Genomic DNA, 17,342 nt, shown 5'->3' on the forward strand with positions numbered 1-17,342 from the left:
ATTACTGCAAGCTGTAGAGCTGCCCACACAGATATATGCTAGAGAAAAACATTACTAGAAAAAATAAGAACAAAGAAAATAAGTAAAAAATACCTAACATGTTTTATGGTTTTAATTATATTATTTAGTATTATTGTCTTAATATTAGTTTCAACTGTATACATTTTTTATAATTGTATTCATTTTTATATGGTAAACTATATTTTAATGATCATACTCAAAACCCATACTCTTTTGCGTGTAAATAGACTTTTACAGTTTTATTTGACAAAATGTTGCGGTAATTACAGAAATTTACTGCAAGTTAGATGTAGAATAAACATTTTATATATGAAAAGTAATTTTATTTAACAACAATTTCATTTCACTATGTTTTTTTTGACGTTCCAGCAGAATAATGATTGACTTGAAATCACCCTGTAATCACCTAGCAACAACTTGTACTAGAATACCCAAGCAACGGCAAAGAGTTTTGCCAAAAAGAATCTGTGTTTCGGTATTACTTCACAGATGTTCAGAGGCTTTCACCGTGCCAGGGATGAGAGAACTTTGTTTGTCAAGGGCCGACTGGACCGGGGCAGGAGGATGACGGGGGCAGAAGGGACGGACTTGAAGAAAAAGAGACAGATGAAAGGAGAATGAGAAGGAAAGGCTGGCTGCTCATGCCCAGCTCTGGTTGAACAGAGGCCCAGCAGGCTGGAAAAAAGGCATTTTGGCAGTGAGATCCGGGCCCTCTGGAGAATGGAAAGCCACTCAAGGGGAATGTTTTAAATTGGACGTTCCTTTAAAGGGGTTCAGCTTTGGGAAAGCAGATATTATAAGAGGAAGTAGAGGGGATTGGGGCCGGGTGGTAAAAGCAGGGTGGTTTTCGAGGGGGTCTCTGATCTCCTAGGTCTCTGACACCCCAAAAAGTATTTAAATTGTATCATAAAGCAACCATTTTAATAGACATTTCAAGCTTTTTTAATGTCTCAGTAAGACCAATTTACAAGTTATATATTGATAGTATATATATAATATATATAATATAATATATTATATTATATTTTACAACTTAATTGTATTAAATGCGCTTTTAGATTAAAACAGTGTAAACGGATGCAAGCAAGCACGTAGGGTTTCTTTATAGCGCAACAGTGCCTGCCATGCATAATACATTGTTTTTATTTGTTTTCCCGGATCCATGTAAATGCAGATCGGTTTGATAACGCTGTCGTGTGTATGTGAAACTTAAAAAAAACGCAAAGGAAAAAACATACTCTTAGTGATCGAATCACACCTCCCATGGTGTTATCTGTTTCCTGTTTACAAACAAACATCCGTCAAAACTAGTAATGAGAGACGACAGTCTTTTGTAACTCTGCTAAATCACAGAACATTTCAGAACCGTCGCTGATACTCTTTCGCGGTTAAAAAAAACAAGTTGTAAGTAATGTTTGTTTTCATAAATCAATATCAATAATTCAAACATTTCATTCCATATTCAATATCTCAACAAATCTATCAAACAGCATTTAATTTTCTGTTTCCCTGTCATAAAATATATATATATTTTTTTGTTCGTCAAATCCCGTATTTGCTCGCTGCTCAGCCATTAATTTCATGTATTTTCCCTGTCCGTTGCTCCGACAAGAACTGTAATCTTATTTACTCAGCTCCATCGCTTCCCTGAGCAAACACACGTAACTGCACGTTCATTTTGTTTGTTTGGTGGCGCTATAGGACACCAGTCTAATAATGTAAAGCAAACATTTGAATAAGCGTCAGTCGAGGTCCCGTGTTAAAGCTTGTGTGGGCTTTTGGGTTCGAGCGTGCTGCGAGGGGAGAATTTACAGATTATATTTCCAAAGCTCTGTGGTTGACGAGAGATGCGGTTGCTATGGAGACCAGAGAAATTTGGTGGCCTGGCAGCAGAAGCTTTTTCTGATGGTGTGGAGAAGCAATGCTGATGGCCATGTGACCCTGTCACCAGGGGCCGGTTGCGTAAAGCTGTTTTAGACTAGTCTTACAAGTTTGTCGACTAATTTTGTCTGTTAAGACTAGTGTTTACTTTTTAAGTCAGTTGCATAAAATCTTAGATGGGTCTAATTTAAGACAAAAAATGGACAATAAGAAGAGGAAGAGTTTTCCAAGACCAATAAAATTCACTGGAAGTCTGCTGGAGATTTATTTTGTGTACATCTTTGATGGTTTGTGAAATTGGCCGATATACACTATTAATGTTCTCAGTTACTTTAATACAAGTCTTGTTTTCTTTTTGCACAGTAATCACCAAATGTGTTAATTTAGGTTGATTTAGCAGCCCTAATCTATACTATGGTACTCTGACCGAGTACCCTATTTATATAGCATTTGCAACATACTCAAAGGTGCTTCAAAGAATACCATGGTATTAGCATAGTGCATGTAAAAAAATATGTTGGAATTTCAGTTTCGAACTTGCTCTGTTCTGGCCTTGTTTTTCATGGCTTCCTGTCATCTCAATATTCTTACGGCCAACAGCATCACCCACTCATAGGCTACACACACTTGACACACACACACATACACACACACATTTCCCACTCATCCACCCACGCAATCTCACTTGACATGTCACTCAAGGTTGCTGGATTTCGGCATGGATTGTCCCTCAGTTCACACTTATAAGCGTCTCTCGTCTCTGCGGTCCATCTCTATGGGGGAGTGCATAAATAAGACCCTGTTCTGGTCAAAGAGACAACCGGTCCGTAAAACAAGCCGCCAAGCACAGAACAAAACTGGCACCTCCAGATTAGCCATAATGCCACTGTATGTTTGTGGAATGCTTGGTGTTGCCGTCCAATGTATGCTTAATAAATACGAAGTTAAGTATTAGTTGTAGTACAGAAAAGATGAAAGGACGAGGAGGCTGCAGGTGTAAATCAGACCAAAACGCTGTGTGGTCATGTGGTTCATGGAGCCCTCAATAGTTCCAAACAAATATGTGCTGTCAAGCTATTTAAATGAATTTTAGTGAGACAGATAACTATATTCGCTTAATTTTTGCTAAATATATTAGGATGTCTATGTCGGTGTTGTAACGGCTCTGGGCAGAACACTACATCACCCAAACACTAATCCAGCGCCTCACCTATAAGCTCTTATTGAATATTTGGTAACACTTTATGTATAATGCATTATAAAGGGTTATTAAAGGGTATGATGCATTATAACTGTTCATAATGTGTGATGTAATACATTAAACGTTGTTGAAAAGAATAATAACAAAATAAAAAATGCAAAGTGTAACAATGAATTTATTAGTGTGTTCCATTAAACCTCCATTAAAGGATAGTTCTTGGAACCCATTGACTACCATAGTAGGAAAAATGACTTTATGTATGTTTTTTTGTTCTGTTGAACACAAATGAAGATATTTTGAAGAATGAAGTACAGCAAACACTTCTGGGGCACTTTTGACCACCATTGTAATTTTTACTATGATAGTCAATGGGGTCAAAGAACTCTTTGGTTACAAGCATTCTTCCAAATATATTCCTCTGTGTTCATCAGAACCAAGAAATGTATACAGGTTTGGAACAACTAGAGAATGAGTGATTCATGACTACATTTTTGGGTGAACTATCCCTTTAAACCAGGACTATACCTTAGTTGAATGTAGATATTTATGTGGCTTTTATACAAATACTTTAGGAGAATACATTACTGGTGTGCATCTTGAGACAAAACAATGGTACTGATATATTTTAGGATATTTCTGGGCAAGTTATATTAAGTTAAGACCGGTCACACATTCATTTAAGTCTGGGACAAGCCTTAAGCCTTGTATGTGAAACCGGGCCATAATGTATTAACTGTAGTTACAATTATTCATTACAATGCATTATAAGGTGCATGACAAGGCATTAAAAGTAATTTTATAATGCATTATACATACATGATTTAGGTAAAGTGTTTTCAGAAAATTTCATTTCAGAACACAGAGCATGAACACATATTGTGCTGAAAAAATGTAAAAGGGCTGCTTGAGGTCACAGACTTATTGTTGGGTGACAATAAGCATTACAGTGTGTTGAATAGTTCTCAAGTCAGATTTTCACTACTATTTTGAATAGAAACATAATGCTTTCAATTATTTTAATGTTCAATTCACATTTGATTTTGAATTTGTATTTATATTTTTTCGGCCGATGAATCATTCAAAATGTTTTAAACCATTGTCGCAAAATGTTAAACACTCTGGTTGAGTGTCAACCAGATACTACCACTAGTATTAATATATCAACATCAATAGTCAAGCTAATAATATCAAGGTTATTGTCAATACCTTTTTGACCGTATATAATACCTTATATTGTGACACCCCAGCCCTCAGGGTGAAAGAAACGTGCCTGCTGCATGATGGCTGGACCACTGAGACATGCACGCAAACACCGACCTTGGTAGGCAGCTAGCTGACCGGTAAGTCCCGGTCGGACTCTACAGTGCATACGTAATAAGGGCGATCAGTCTAAAGGACAGACGCAGTATGTGTGACTGAAACTGATGACTGGGACGAAGCAACAGAGATTATAATCGAGGAGCAATTACTCTAAGAACAGGACCTCGACGCTCAGATGCGCCTGAGGTGTGACTGCAAGGCATGGAACTGTGCCCGTAAATTAACACAGGATGAGCAGATGATGCTGATGCTGCGGCCCGCGTGTAATTACATGCATCCGTGAAAACCACATTTTAATAAATTAGAATAGTATTAAAATAGATGACGACAGAGAGTGCTCTTACCCTTAGTCTACGTCCGTACACCGTGACCTGCCCTCGCGCCTGTTCTTTACGCTGTCTCCATTCCACCAGGTTGAGTCCGTTGTCGATGGGTAGAGTGACGTTCCTCTTGCTAATAGTCGGGTTGACTGTACCTGACAGCAGGTGAGGCTCTGTATAAAGAGACACTTCCATGCCGTTGGCCAACACCAGGCGCAAGGAGCCGTCCAATCCGATGTAGTAACTGTTTTTGACTTGATCTGCGGTTGTTAAGAAAAAGCAAACCGTGAGGGAATGTTCCTGCTTGTGTAAAGTAACCCATTTAACAGCAATCTTCATGTGCATTAATTAACGCAACATGGCTGCCATATTTACGATAGCACTCTTGTTTGAACAAGACCAGACAGACGTGATGTTTCAAAGCCCAGTTAAAATAAAGTTTTAGTCTTTGAGTAGCCCACGGCAGACAGAAAGAGAGAGAGAGGGAGGGAAAGAGGTGTAGAGAGGAAAAACAGAAAGCTATCATAGTTGAGGCAGTCTGCCTGTGGCAATAGAGACACAACTAAATCTGAAACGGTCTGTCTCCATCCCCAGGTGGTCTCGCTAAGGGCTTTGGAGAGATGCGGAAGACAGCGAAAGAGAGGAGGGGGAATGAGAGAGAGGGAGATGGAAAAGGTATTACCAATGAGGAAATGTCAGTGAGTGCTTTGATGAGTCTCTCATTACTGGTCAAAGAGAATTAATTACTCATCAAAAGCAGCGGCCCGATATATATATATATATATATATATATATATATATATATATATATATATATATATTAATAAATGGAACATTATAGAGATACAGTAGCAGGGCCTAGATGTATAAGAGCACACTTCAAATCTGATTTTGACATGGAAATTAATTGGATTTTTAAGACTTTAATTAATAATGCAGAGAGATATGAAATAAGATAAAAAAGCAGAAGGATGAAATATGCCCTATGGACCGTACCAATAAAAACAGACTGACAAACACACTGACAGGTCGAAATGAATGACCAGAAAATAAGTGTGCGAGTAAAACCACTGAGACTCAACATTCAAGTGACTTTTTCATGTAGGACAGAATACAGTACGTCCAACACATCTTAGGTTTCTCTATAAAGGCGTAATGCTTTTTATACTGGACAAACCGCACAGTGTATTGCCTTCCCCTAACGGTTAGTAAAATGTAAGTTTTCAATGTGGGCAACCCACATTGAAAACTTACATTTTCAAATAAACATAATTTAGCACGTTTAATAATCCATTTGAATTGTCAGTGTCAGTGTGTGAGACTTTAACTATCATTGTGGGGACATGTGGACCCCACAATGTATAAAAACAAGTATACAAACACACACACAAGCGTGCGAGCAACCAGCTGCACAGTCTGTCTCTCGGTGAGCACATCGGTTATGCAAGTCGGTCACTGCATTAGTAAAATAAGCCTGAGGGGTCTGTGCAAGAGGGGAGGATACAGTCTGTCAGAGGAAAGCAAATCACTCTGATTTCCTCTTTAAAATTTCATTGAATTCAAAGTTTTGGGTTTTAGCATCAGTTTGTTAAGAAGGTTTGCATAAGACACATCAGTTTTCTTGACGTTATTATGTAAAAAAATTCTCATTTTGTGACCAAATTCTTCAAATATTACCAATGGTATAATTTTTTTAATACATTTTTTCGATTTCCTTTAAGTAGTGGATTTGAAAATACAAGGTTTCCAACCGACAATGACAACATTTTGAATCAATCAGCAACAACATCCACAATGATTTCATAAATCTTGGTATTTTAATTCAAATCAGGCACAGAAACTGATGCTTTTACCAATAAGTCGACTGGCTCCACTCGCACAGACATGTACCCACACAAATGCACGCGCAACCTTGAAAAGTCAATAAACAGCAAGGTCACAACCTCCGAGAAACATATATCCAGATTGTGCTCACAAACTGAGTGTAAAGCCAAACTGGTCTCCATTTACAAAGCAGACAATGGTGAATTAATTAGCACCAAAGCGTTTGGCTCGCTGCCCTCTCTTCTCTCTCCCCAGCAGATGTCCGGGACAAGGTCACAAAGCGTAAGTGACCATTAGTTTGGTCTAGTATTTAAACACCATAGCAGAACTTTACACCCTCCTCTTCTCTCCGACGCGGTCATCAGCGGTCACATCAAACGCTCACAGGAGCGTAAGAAAATCTTTACAGTTTCTTAGGAAATGAAACGCACGGGGCGAAAGAGTTCAAAGCTATTTATTGGGAATCGATGAAGTGCTTGGTTAGGTGAAAAACAGGATATCGAAATGCCAAAGTATGCAAGGAAAAATCACAAGCTAGGACGGCGAACCCTGGCCTTGACCATGCCCCGCTGTCTCCAGGCCAAAGTGATTAAAGTTTGCTTTTCTGAGACAGCCGATTGAGAAACTGCAGATTAGTGGAGAAGGTGGGCTGTGACCAACAAAAGTGCAGGACAGGAAATCAATGTCGAGTTCTGTCTTCATGAGTGGGCGACACCGGGCGGTCTTGAGATTTTTAGAGGAAATACAAACAGGCATGCCTTCATTGATCTCACCAAGTAGAGGTTTGTTTATAGGTGAATGGACCTTCAATTGCTGCAGTAAATATACTGATTCGACTGCACACAAGGTTCACATGGCCATGGCATTTTGTCAATTAGATTTCAATTTTGAAGCCTCGATAGAACTTGGAAAAGAAATCAAAATTTCTCTGATAATGTTCAGAATCCTCTTTTAAATTCAATTGAATGACATTTAGTTTTATGTATAATCGCATAAATCTGTGAATTTCAAAGATTAATACTTGGCAGAGAAATACAATACAATTTTAAAATAAATATATAAACAGTGCTCATGAATTACTAGAAATGTCCCTGATTATGAACTAGTCAAAATGTTAGAACTAAGAAATACCCTGTAATATCATAAGCGAAGACTCTAAACTTGGTTTTAGAAGAAAATACTGCACTGCGTTTATGGGTGAAGACTACCCAAACCTGAGATTACAAAGGTCTGAACATTTTTATTTACACATATGTCAGACTTTTGTCTCCGAAACATTTATACTATACATTTTGAGCACATTCACCAACTGGGAATCGAATCGATGACCTCGCCATTGTGGGTGCCATGCTCTACCATTTGAGAAACAGCAAAGCTAAACTCTTAGAGACATTCTCATCTGTCCCTCAAGACATCCTTACCTTGCATAAGTGTGTAGAAGGTTCCAGATGCCGAGAGGTTGGTGGTAACGGTGATGTCCTCCTTGTTGGAGCCCTCGGTTTGTACTCGCACAGTGCTGTCGGAATCAGTGCGGTAGCTGCTCACCCTTCCTGTGGGGTAGGTCACGTTTGTCAGCCGCCCGTAGTTGTCATACCTGTGGAGGTAGGAGAGAATATAGAGAGTGAGACGAGACGACAAAAGGAGACGAGAAGGTAGTAAAGAAGAACCAATCGACAAGCTCGACTGCAGAAAGCCTTAACTGTAAGTATTATGCTCTGCCACAGTCAGACACAAATTATATCTCAAAACACTCATATCTTCCTTAAGTGAATATACACCTCAAATCAAAGAACCTCATTCGAGTCTCCAGACTCCCACACAATCTTTGTAAGATCTAAGCAACACGATTATTTTTAAGAAGTGGCTTCAGACCAATCCTGCATCGTAAACAAGTGCAGAAAGCTGAATTCCTTTTATTAACTGAATATGAGCAATCTGAAAATGCTCTGGCTGTCTCGGCTCGGAAAATAAGAAGTGATGTTACGAATATTGCAATCACAGAAAGAACTGGGCATAGAAGGTAGAAGTATAGAGGCGGATCTTGCACCTCTGATGAAGCCCAAAAGGAAGCGACAGCTGTAAGAGCGGAGACAAAACCTTAATACTTTGAAATTACTTGATGTTACATTGTATTATCGATAAGATTATTAAATACACTTTTAAAGGTCAAGGGAATGAAATTTAGTGGCATCTAATGGTGAAGTTGTGAATTGCAACCAATGGCTCAACTCCACCCTTCCCTTGAAACACTACTGTGGCTGACACAGAACTAAGATTTCGTCACATTTTCACTTATTTGCTAAATGAGATAATGTATCTACGCTCTGTAGAGCAGTTTGTCCGTTTAGGGACACTGTAGAAACAACATGGTGAATTCCATGTAAGGGGACCCACGGTGTATGTAGATAGCAATAGCTCATTCTAAGATAATAAAAACAAAACATTTCATTATGTAAGGTCTTTATACACCTCTGAAGACATTGCCATGTATATTATATTGCATTTCTGTAGTAGATCCTCTAACAAATTACACACAGCACGTTAAAGTTCCAGTGAAATAAAAAAATACTTCATTAAATATTGCAACGTTTATTGTAAATAGTTTAAGAATGTGGGTCATTCTCTTTTTAAAATGTGTTTGCCCTCATACATCCAATCAAATCACAGAGAAAGACGAAAGCCACACCCACTATTTTTGCATTAGAAATTCCATTTCACTCGCATATGCGTCAAAAAAAGGAAGTAAAAAAGAGATTGCAACTTCCGGTTCACTGGGACTTTAAAACAAAGGGAAATACTAAAATCGATACTGAGGAGAAGCAAAGATTAAAAATGTATTATTTTGACTAAAAATAAACTGAAAAATCTTTAGTAAGTCAGTTTAATGTATCATTTTGTCTATTTTTGTTTATTTAACAAAGCAAAATTAAAGCACATACCCCTGTGACATGGGACCAGCCTCACTGTCATCGATCGATTCTGGAGAAAACTTACTGTGCCATTCACACAATGAAAACAGTCTCATTTACAATAGATATAATGAACCAAAGCCCAAGACTATTATCCGTGCCCATTTACACTCCAAAATAGTTTCATTGTATAAAAAGAAAATAGGTTGGGTGCTGGCAAACAAAACAGAGGAAAATGGCTGTGGTTGACCCACAACAGTTCTTTCTTTGGCAAGCAAGTAAATGATCATGTTTTCTTCCTCAACACCCTCCTACCCCCATATTTCCTATTTGCCAGAATCCACGTGAGCTCTCTCTCAGCAGGCCGGAGTGTGGAGAGAGACGACCGATTCATTCAGAGAGGGAAACATGCCAAGACCTCAAAACATCTCCTTTTAGAGCAGTAATCTACTATAGTCATGGAGAAGTGACCCACTAAAAGGGCTCTGGGACTGCAGCGTTTGTTGACATGTGCCACTGAGACATGGATGCTGATCCCCACCGGTGACCACATAAGCGACCATACAGCAGGAAGAAAGAAACCGTAATAGGATCGGGAAATGTCATGTGCCCGATTAGGAATACATCGCCGAGATCAGAACTGGTGTCCCGGAAATACTGCACTTTGAAACGGTAGCTAACCATGCAAGAAATGAAGCCTAACTAAATATAAAAATAAATGCACATACAAAAAAGAAGCTCATTAGTTTGTTAATAAATGGTTATATTAAAAACAAAACCCGTCTTTAACTGCAAGCATAAAAAAGCAAAAAATGGAAGAAAAAAAATACCACAATACTTCTAAAAACAGCAGAGCTACTGCAGCGCTAGTGAAAAGTATATTTTAGTTGGTAGCTCTACTTCAAAATTCTTCGAACATTTCTCTTTTCTTGTTCTTCTGAGAAAATCAAGTCTTGGCAACACAGACGATCTGTGCAAAGCTCAATACATGAGACGTTTTAGCAGATGTCTTTGTTATGCTTGTGCTACAGCTTACAGTCCCCCGCACGAGTCCGAGCCGATGTAGCATCCGCAGGCGAACACGCTTCACAGGGACATAATGAATTCAGGTGGCACAGATGATAAAGCGCTCGTGCTGCGCGTTGTAGAGTGCAGATAAATTGCTCGGGCCGCTCTGTTCGAGTGCAGGAAAAAATCGCGACGTTGGTCCTCAGATGGCAGCTTGACCTTCAAAGTCACTTATGCAAAATTAAATTAGATCGCAACTCGCAAAAAAAGTAAAAATACAATCAAAACGAGAATAACAACAACCGAGCTCTCTTTATCACAAAGACGACTTCTGCCCAAGGGAAAGGACGGATCTAATTACTTGGGAGAGGAAAAAACAAGGGAGCAACTATTGCTGATGTTAATTATTGCTTTCCCCCCTCGGTCTCTAGTTGCAAGTATTGAGCAAATGTACTTTGCCTGCCATTTGTTCATTTAGCAAAGAGGGATTAAACAAATGATATGACAGCTTGAGTCCTGATAAAACACAGGAGGAGGGAGAAACAATGAATCGGGTTCTCCTTAACTGCGGATCTATGCGCCAGATATGCTCCACCTACAGACGCTTATCTACAAAAGAATAATTTAGTGCGTCTATTCGAATATGAAGCATTTGTATGTTGAAATGAACTGTGTGAAGTCAAACAGTCAAGGTCACAAAAATATAAACATACTCCAGTGCCTTAATGTAAAGTATTTAAAGCCATGCAGGAATCGATACAGATGGTTGGGTGTAGAAGAGAATACTGCCTATGGGTGAATTTTAAATAAAATATAATTTTGTGGCAAGCTGTTGTCTTAAAATGAATGACAAGTACTGCACCAAAGCTAAAATGATAGGGGGTGGGGACAAAAATGTTTATAGGTGGGCCCCCCACACACCCAAGGGCCAAAAAGTGGACTGTAGGGGAAATGTATTCAAATTAGCGCACTACGTAGTATTCTACCGCTTTATTTATACATTTAAATCACTAAGCAGATGCTATTCAAAGCCACTTTCAACATTCTGTCTTAAAGGAGTAGTCCACCTCCAAAATGAAAATGATGTCATCATTTACACATCCTCTTTTCATTGTTAACCTGTCTGACTTTCTGTCTTCTGCAGAACCCAAAATTAGATATTTTGAAAAATGTGGGTAACCGAACCGTACAGCCCCCCAATCACTTCTATTGTAACCAATGCAAGTGAATGGGGGGCTGTTTCTTCCAAATATTTTCTGCTTGTGTTCTTGAAATGACAAGACATTTTCATTTTGAAGGTGATCTACTCCTTCGATACTGCAATACTTCATGCCTCACATGTCTTATGGAGGTCTTTAGTATATCTATAAATTTGGAGTATACTCACTCATAGAAGGTGGTCCATCCATATTCATTGGTTTTTGTGGCCAACAGTCCTGAGCTTCCATGATAGGTCATCATAGCTATCTCTTGGCCTTGTGCGGCAAAACTCTTTAAAGCGTTATTAGTTCCTATAGTAAACCAGAAAGTCTGGCCATCAGGAACCATCAGCCAAAGCGGCAATCCAGTTGCGTCTCTACGTATGGTAATTTTGTTTCTATTTTTGTCCGTGATGCTGTTCACGTCACCCTTGCCCGAGTAGGTCAGGTTGTATAGGTGGTCTCCGGTGGTCAGACTTTGAGTGAAGATGTGACTGCCGTTGACATCAAACAGGTAAAGTTCATCATCAATCGGCGAGGAAATCTCGTACATGTTTAGCGGGTTGAGGAACGGTTTGTTCTTTCTGACGTACCGGATGCGTATGTTACCCAAGTCTGCGATAAAGAGTTCTCCATCTGGCGAAACCGCCAGCGAGGAAGGCGCGTTAAGTCTGGCATCTTTGGCGTAGCCATCATCGCCTGAGTAGCAGTCACAGTTCGCATCGTTTTTGCAGTCGCAGCCAGTAGGGGCGCCGGCGACCAGAGAGATCTCACCGTTGGTCGAAACCTGTCGCACACGGTTGATCTTCTTCTCGTCCGATTCGGATATGTAAAGTATGCCGTTGTGGGAGACGGCGAGAGCGTTGGCAGATTCCAAAGTGGCGTGGATGGCAACTTTGCTGACCAGGAAGTGATCCAGGCCGGGTACCTGGCAGTGCATTGGCCTGCCGGCTACGATTCTCACTTGATGGTTTTCGGAGATCTGCAGGACCACATTGTTGTCCAGCACATACAGGGAATTGTCCATCGGGCTTACGGCAAGGTCAGTCGGCCATTCCAGACGTACCTGTAAGGGGAAAGGAGAGAAAATTAGGCCAGCGTCAAGAACACTTTGAAATTGCTTTGTAGGAAATGGGTTTATGGTGCTCATACATAAAACACCAGATTTTCCTTTGATTATGAACAAATCAACACTGTAGTACATCAAAGAATATAAAGTACATCTTTTTAATTTAATTAAATCCTCATTTGTTTTATTTTAATAAATCATCTTTATTTTATCATATTTGATTTGATTTGATTTTTTTATTTTGTATTTGGGTAATTCACTGATTTTTATTAATTCATCAAGTTATTTTAATTAAACTCAAATATTTTATGAATTAACAACAAATCCAATAAATCCAATCTGATTTAAATAATAACATGTGCAAATACACACTGCTGTTTAAACTGTATGATACATTTTTTTAAAAGTTTACAATTCTTTGAGTCAAAATGTGAGTCAAGCGATCAATTTAAATCAACGCAGAGTCCAGATCATGTGGACTCCCTAAATGCGTTACACGGTATCTGTCAACATGGAGGTCTTTTTCTAGTTTTGGGTTATTAATTTCAAAATGGACGAAGACTGAAGCAGGGGAACAGGACCTTTGTGGAACAAAAAATGGAACAATCATCAAACAAGAGCGCTTCCTTCTGCCCAGCCATCTACATTATTACTGATTGTTCTGAAAATAATGCAGCTGGCTTTTAACACACAGGAGTGATTGAATCTGGTTGCTTTGCACAAGTCCTCTCGTCAATAGGGGACCGTAATCTCTCTCTCATGGGGACAGATACTAAGTGTTTTATTTCAATAGTGTTCTTGGCAAGGGAACAAGGCCGGCTGATGAATTTTTTTAAATGCACCTAATGAAAAGACAAAAAAGCTACCAAGCTGAGTTTAATATTAAAAAAATTATATAAAAGTCGGAAACTCATTTGGGATAAACGTTTGACTGATGAAGAACTGCCTCAAACCTTTTTCATTAAAGTCTCTTAAATGTGGAAGAATACATTTTGAAATTGCATATACAATTTGACACAAAAGTGACATTTACACAAAAAAGCTTATAAAATTAATATTGGTTTAGTATTAAAATCCAAGAGAAATAAAAAATTACAATGCCTATTTTTTCATGAAATATTGCAGTGTTTATTGTAAATAGTTTATAAATGTGGGTCATTCTCTTTTCAAAATCTTTTGTTAAAATCTGAAAATGCACTTCCTTCCTTTAATGATTATCCATCTTGGATGACATATGTTAAAATGGCTTAGGCGGAGCATCCGTTAACTCCTCCCCTTCAACTGTCAGTCTGATGCCAGTACCATCTTAAAATGCAACGTCTGTTTTGTACATCCTATCAAATCGCAGAGAAAGATGAAATCCACCGCCACTATCTAATGTTTAATGTCATGTGGGTGAGTAAAACAAATCTAACAAAGTAGATTTTTGAGTGAACTTTCCCTTTAATATATGCTTCCTCCATAATATCTTGGAAACATTTGGTGTGCATCTAAACATTCATGGGGAATTATGGGGAATTTTGGGGTCCGACATGAATTGCAGTATTTCTAATGGAGCTGCAACCTAACAAAACTTCCATATAAAGCAACTCACAATTAATTCATAGTATATTTGTCTACTATGCATCTTCCTGGGAGAGTTGCTAGCGCTAACAATTGAGCTACAAGCAAACACATCAGTATTAAACGTTATCTTTTGACTTGATATGTCCCTGGTTAAATGGAAAAGTATAACCATTGCAAACATGGTGGGTGCTTTATTAAAAGACGAAAGGATTCCTCCGTCCTGAAAGATTCTGGACTGGCCGATAAGTCCTCACCATAAAACATAGCACTCAATACAGCATCCCGCTCTCATTCCTGGAAATGATCCGCACGCCCTGAGCTGATCTATATCAAAACTGTCACTTGGACGCTGGTCTGCAGTAATCTATTGGGCACAGTCACTGCCATGGCTTAAGTAGCACCGAGCATCGATTTTAAGATACGATAAGGTCGAAGTAAGATTTAAAGAAAGAAGACTCACTGGCCTACTGAATTGTCACGTTGTGTTCGATATTGGTCAGCGATATCTCCCCCGGGCAGAAACTCTCAACAAGTGCACTCGACATAATATCAACCTCGATGTATCTCTTATCAAGGCCGGGAGATTTATGTAATAAGACGTATCATGGCGCTGATGTGCTGGAGTAGTGTCAGTGCGGATATGTTATGTGAAGGGATAGTTCAGATAAAAAATGACATTTCATAATTTCCCTGTATGACTTTCTTTTGTGCAGAACACAAAGAAAGATATTTTGAAGAATGTTGGTAACCGAACAACACTGACCACCATTGACTCCCTTTATGGACCCATATTATAGAACAATTCCAAAACCACCAAAGAACGATAATTCAACACGTGTATCGACTTGTGTTTTTTGCAACATGACGAGCAAATGCTCTAAAAGTGGATGAAAGCAAACAGGTGTCTCTGTGACACGCATGCTATCAGGAGTGAAATTATTTAATTCAATCCATTTTATTTCAACAGCGCGAGTTACGTATTTAACGCCTCTCGCACGGGTGTGAGTTCCCCCACATGCAGTGATTGACAGGATGTATCAGCTCAGTTTCTCTCTATCCTCACACACTTTCACACGCTAACAGATAGAGAGAATAAATGACTTCCACCCTCATGAATCCGACGCTAGAACAGCTGCTGTTGAATTCTTCAACGTATGCTCAAATACATGAGACCATGCAAACTTGAAAGCATGTTGGCCTTGAACTTGAATCCTAAAAAACAAACATCACGATTGCTTTTCATATCAGTTTGATTACATCATTGAACGCACAATAATTGCTTTGCTTGAAGATACTTTTTGGGAAAATACTTTTCTGTCGATGGCTCATTCTGAGGTAATAAAAACAACAACGCTTCATTATGTAAAGTATTTACACATCTCTGAAGATATAGTTATGTATATTTTATTGCATTTCTGTTTTTTATCTATAGGTTAACATCTTTAGACATTGCTTTGATTTTCACTGTTCTATTCAGGGTCTCTTAGAGCGGGCATTGTCGAAATGTCTGATCGCATCACTGCTCGGTGGTCTGCATGTAGCTGCGTATGGGGGGCATGATTCAAACATGTGAACTATAACCTGCTAATTGTTTTACATTTAATAAAAAAAAATACTTTTAAATGAACTGAATTTTAAATGCATTGAAATGGCCACGCTAGCAAAACATAAAATCTTCCCATTCAACCACAAATGAATGTTAACTCATCATATTTCTGCCATTAGCAGAGTGTAGTGAGAATATTCATCCTTGAAACTGACGTAACAGTGATGAAGACGGAGAAACATCCTTGCCAAACATTAAAACTCAGAGCGCTCATGCAGGTCTGCGCTTCCTAAAAGCCAAATGAATTTAGGATAGCACACAGTGCACCAAAAGTTTGAGTGAAAGTCATGGAAGAAAGTTGTCGAATATTTAAATCTTCTAGGGGGATCTTGTGAGATCAGAGACACCAGGATTATCGCATGAATTATGACAGTATCAAAAATGTTTTTAATTTAAGGTAAGAATGTCAGTCGGAGGCGGTTAAGAGAAAGGAAGGGTGGCTTGAGTCGAATCCTCAAAAGTGTTCAGCAGCAAACTTAAGGAATGCGGCGGAGCGTTTGATGCAGTGAGCGTGCTTCCCATGCATTTTTAATAGATGCTTTTTACCGTCAGAGTTTCTTTGGCAGAAGCCTTGTGATTTGTCATCATTGAGGCCGGGGACTGCAGTGGGCCTTTCTGTGTGTGTGTGTGTGTGTGTGTGTGTGTGTGTGTGTGTAGAGGTTTTCTCTGTGGTACAGCTGGAGGTCGCCTCCCCAGTGCTCTGCATTCTCGGAGCGAAAATAAAACCTCGCTCAGGCAGCACAGGCATTATTGAGCAAACCAAGAGTCAGACGGCTACATGTAAGCAAACCCAGGAAGGAAGGGAGACGTAAACAATTCAATAACACAGGAGCTGGGCTTCCAGGTGTTGGATTGGAGAAGGCACTGAGCTTATTTATATATCTAGTAAATAAATACAGTTGCCAAAAATATGACACATCAAGGAATCGGGTTGAGATCATTTCTAGATGTGGTGATTCTAGCAATGTTTGTTGAATTTATTTTTATTTGAAATTTGGGTGAAATATTTTAAGTAGTTCACAGAATGAAACAAAAAAAAATCATTTAAAATAAACACATACCTATAAATGGGAAATTCAAAAAACTGAAATTAACTTTGAAAATGTCTGTACAAATGCAGCGTATAGGTCTAATAAAATGAGAGCTAGAAAGACATTTTTTGGTTGGAATAACCTGCCGGCATTCCAAATCGTCTTGACACTGTGAGAATAAGCTAAATAAAGTTAGTTTAAATCATAGTAGCCTAAAATTGCTCCAGGCTAAGTCACATTAGTAACCGGCGCCTTCAAGATGCTTTATTCAACGCAGTGCCCTTGCTTGGGGTTACTGGTAACATTTGGGTAGGTTAGCGGTGCCCAGGGTCACCACAGCGTGCAAGCATGTATTTTGGACGGAGGGAGCAGATCTGTCACTGAGGT

At 39.0% G+C, this 17,342-nt stretch overlaps 1 protein-coding gene across 2 annotated transcripts in view; it reads right to left on the reverse strand.

Annotated features, from left to right (window-relative positions):
* tenm4 (teneurin transmembrane protein 4) overlaps positions 1–17,342 on the reverse strand; it is a gene marked incomplete at its 5' end in the record, with an annotated part of 141,332 nt that overhangs the window by 17,429 nt on the left and 106,561 nt on the right. For both annotated transcript variants that reach the window (XM_079481034.1, XM_079481033.1), the window contains 3 exons: positions 4,768–5,003; positions 7,989–8,161; positions 11,872–12,749. In XM_079481034.1, coding sequence (XP_079337160.1) covers positions 4,768–5,003; positions 7,989–8,161; positions 11,872–12,749 — 1,287 coding nt within the window. The remainder of the gene's footprint in view (positions 1–4,767; positions 5,004–7,988; positions 8,162–11,871; positions 12,750–17,342) is intronic.

Source organism: Barbatula barbatula (assembly GCF_947034865.1).
Source record: "Barbatula barbatula genome assembly, chromosome: 19".
In the NCBI taxonomy this organism is placed as follows: domain Eukaryota; kingdom Metazoa; phylum Chordata; class Actinopteri; order Cypriniformes; family Nemacheilidae; genus Barbatula; species Barbatula barbatula.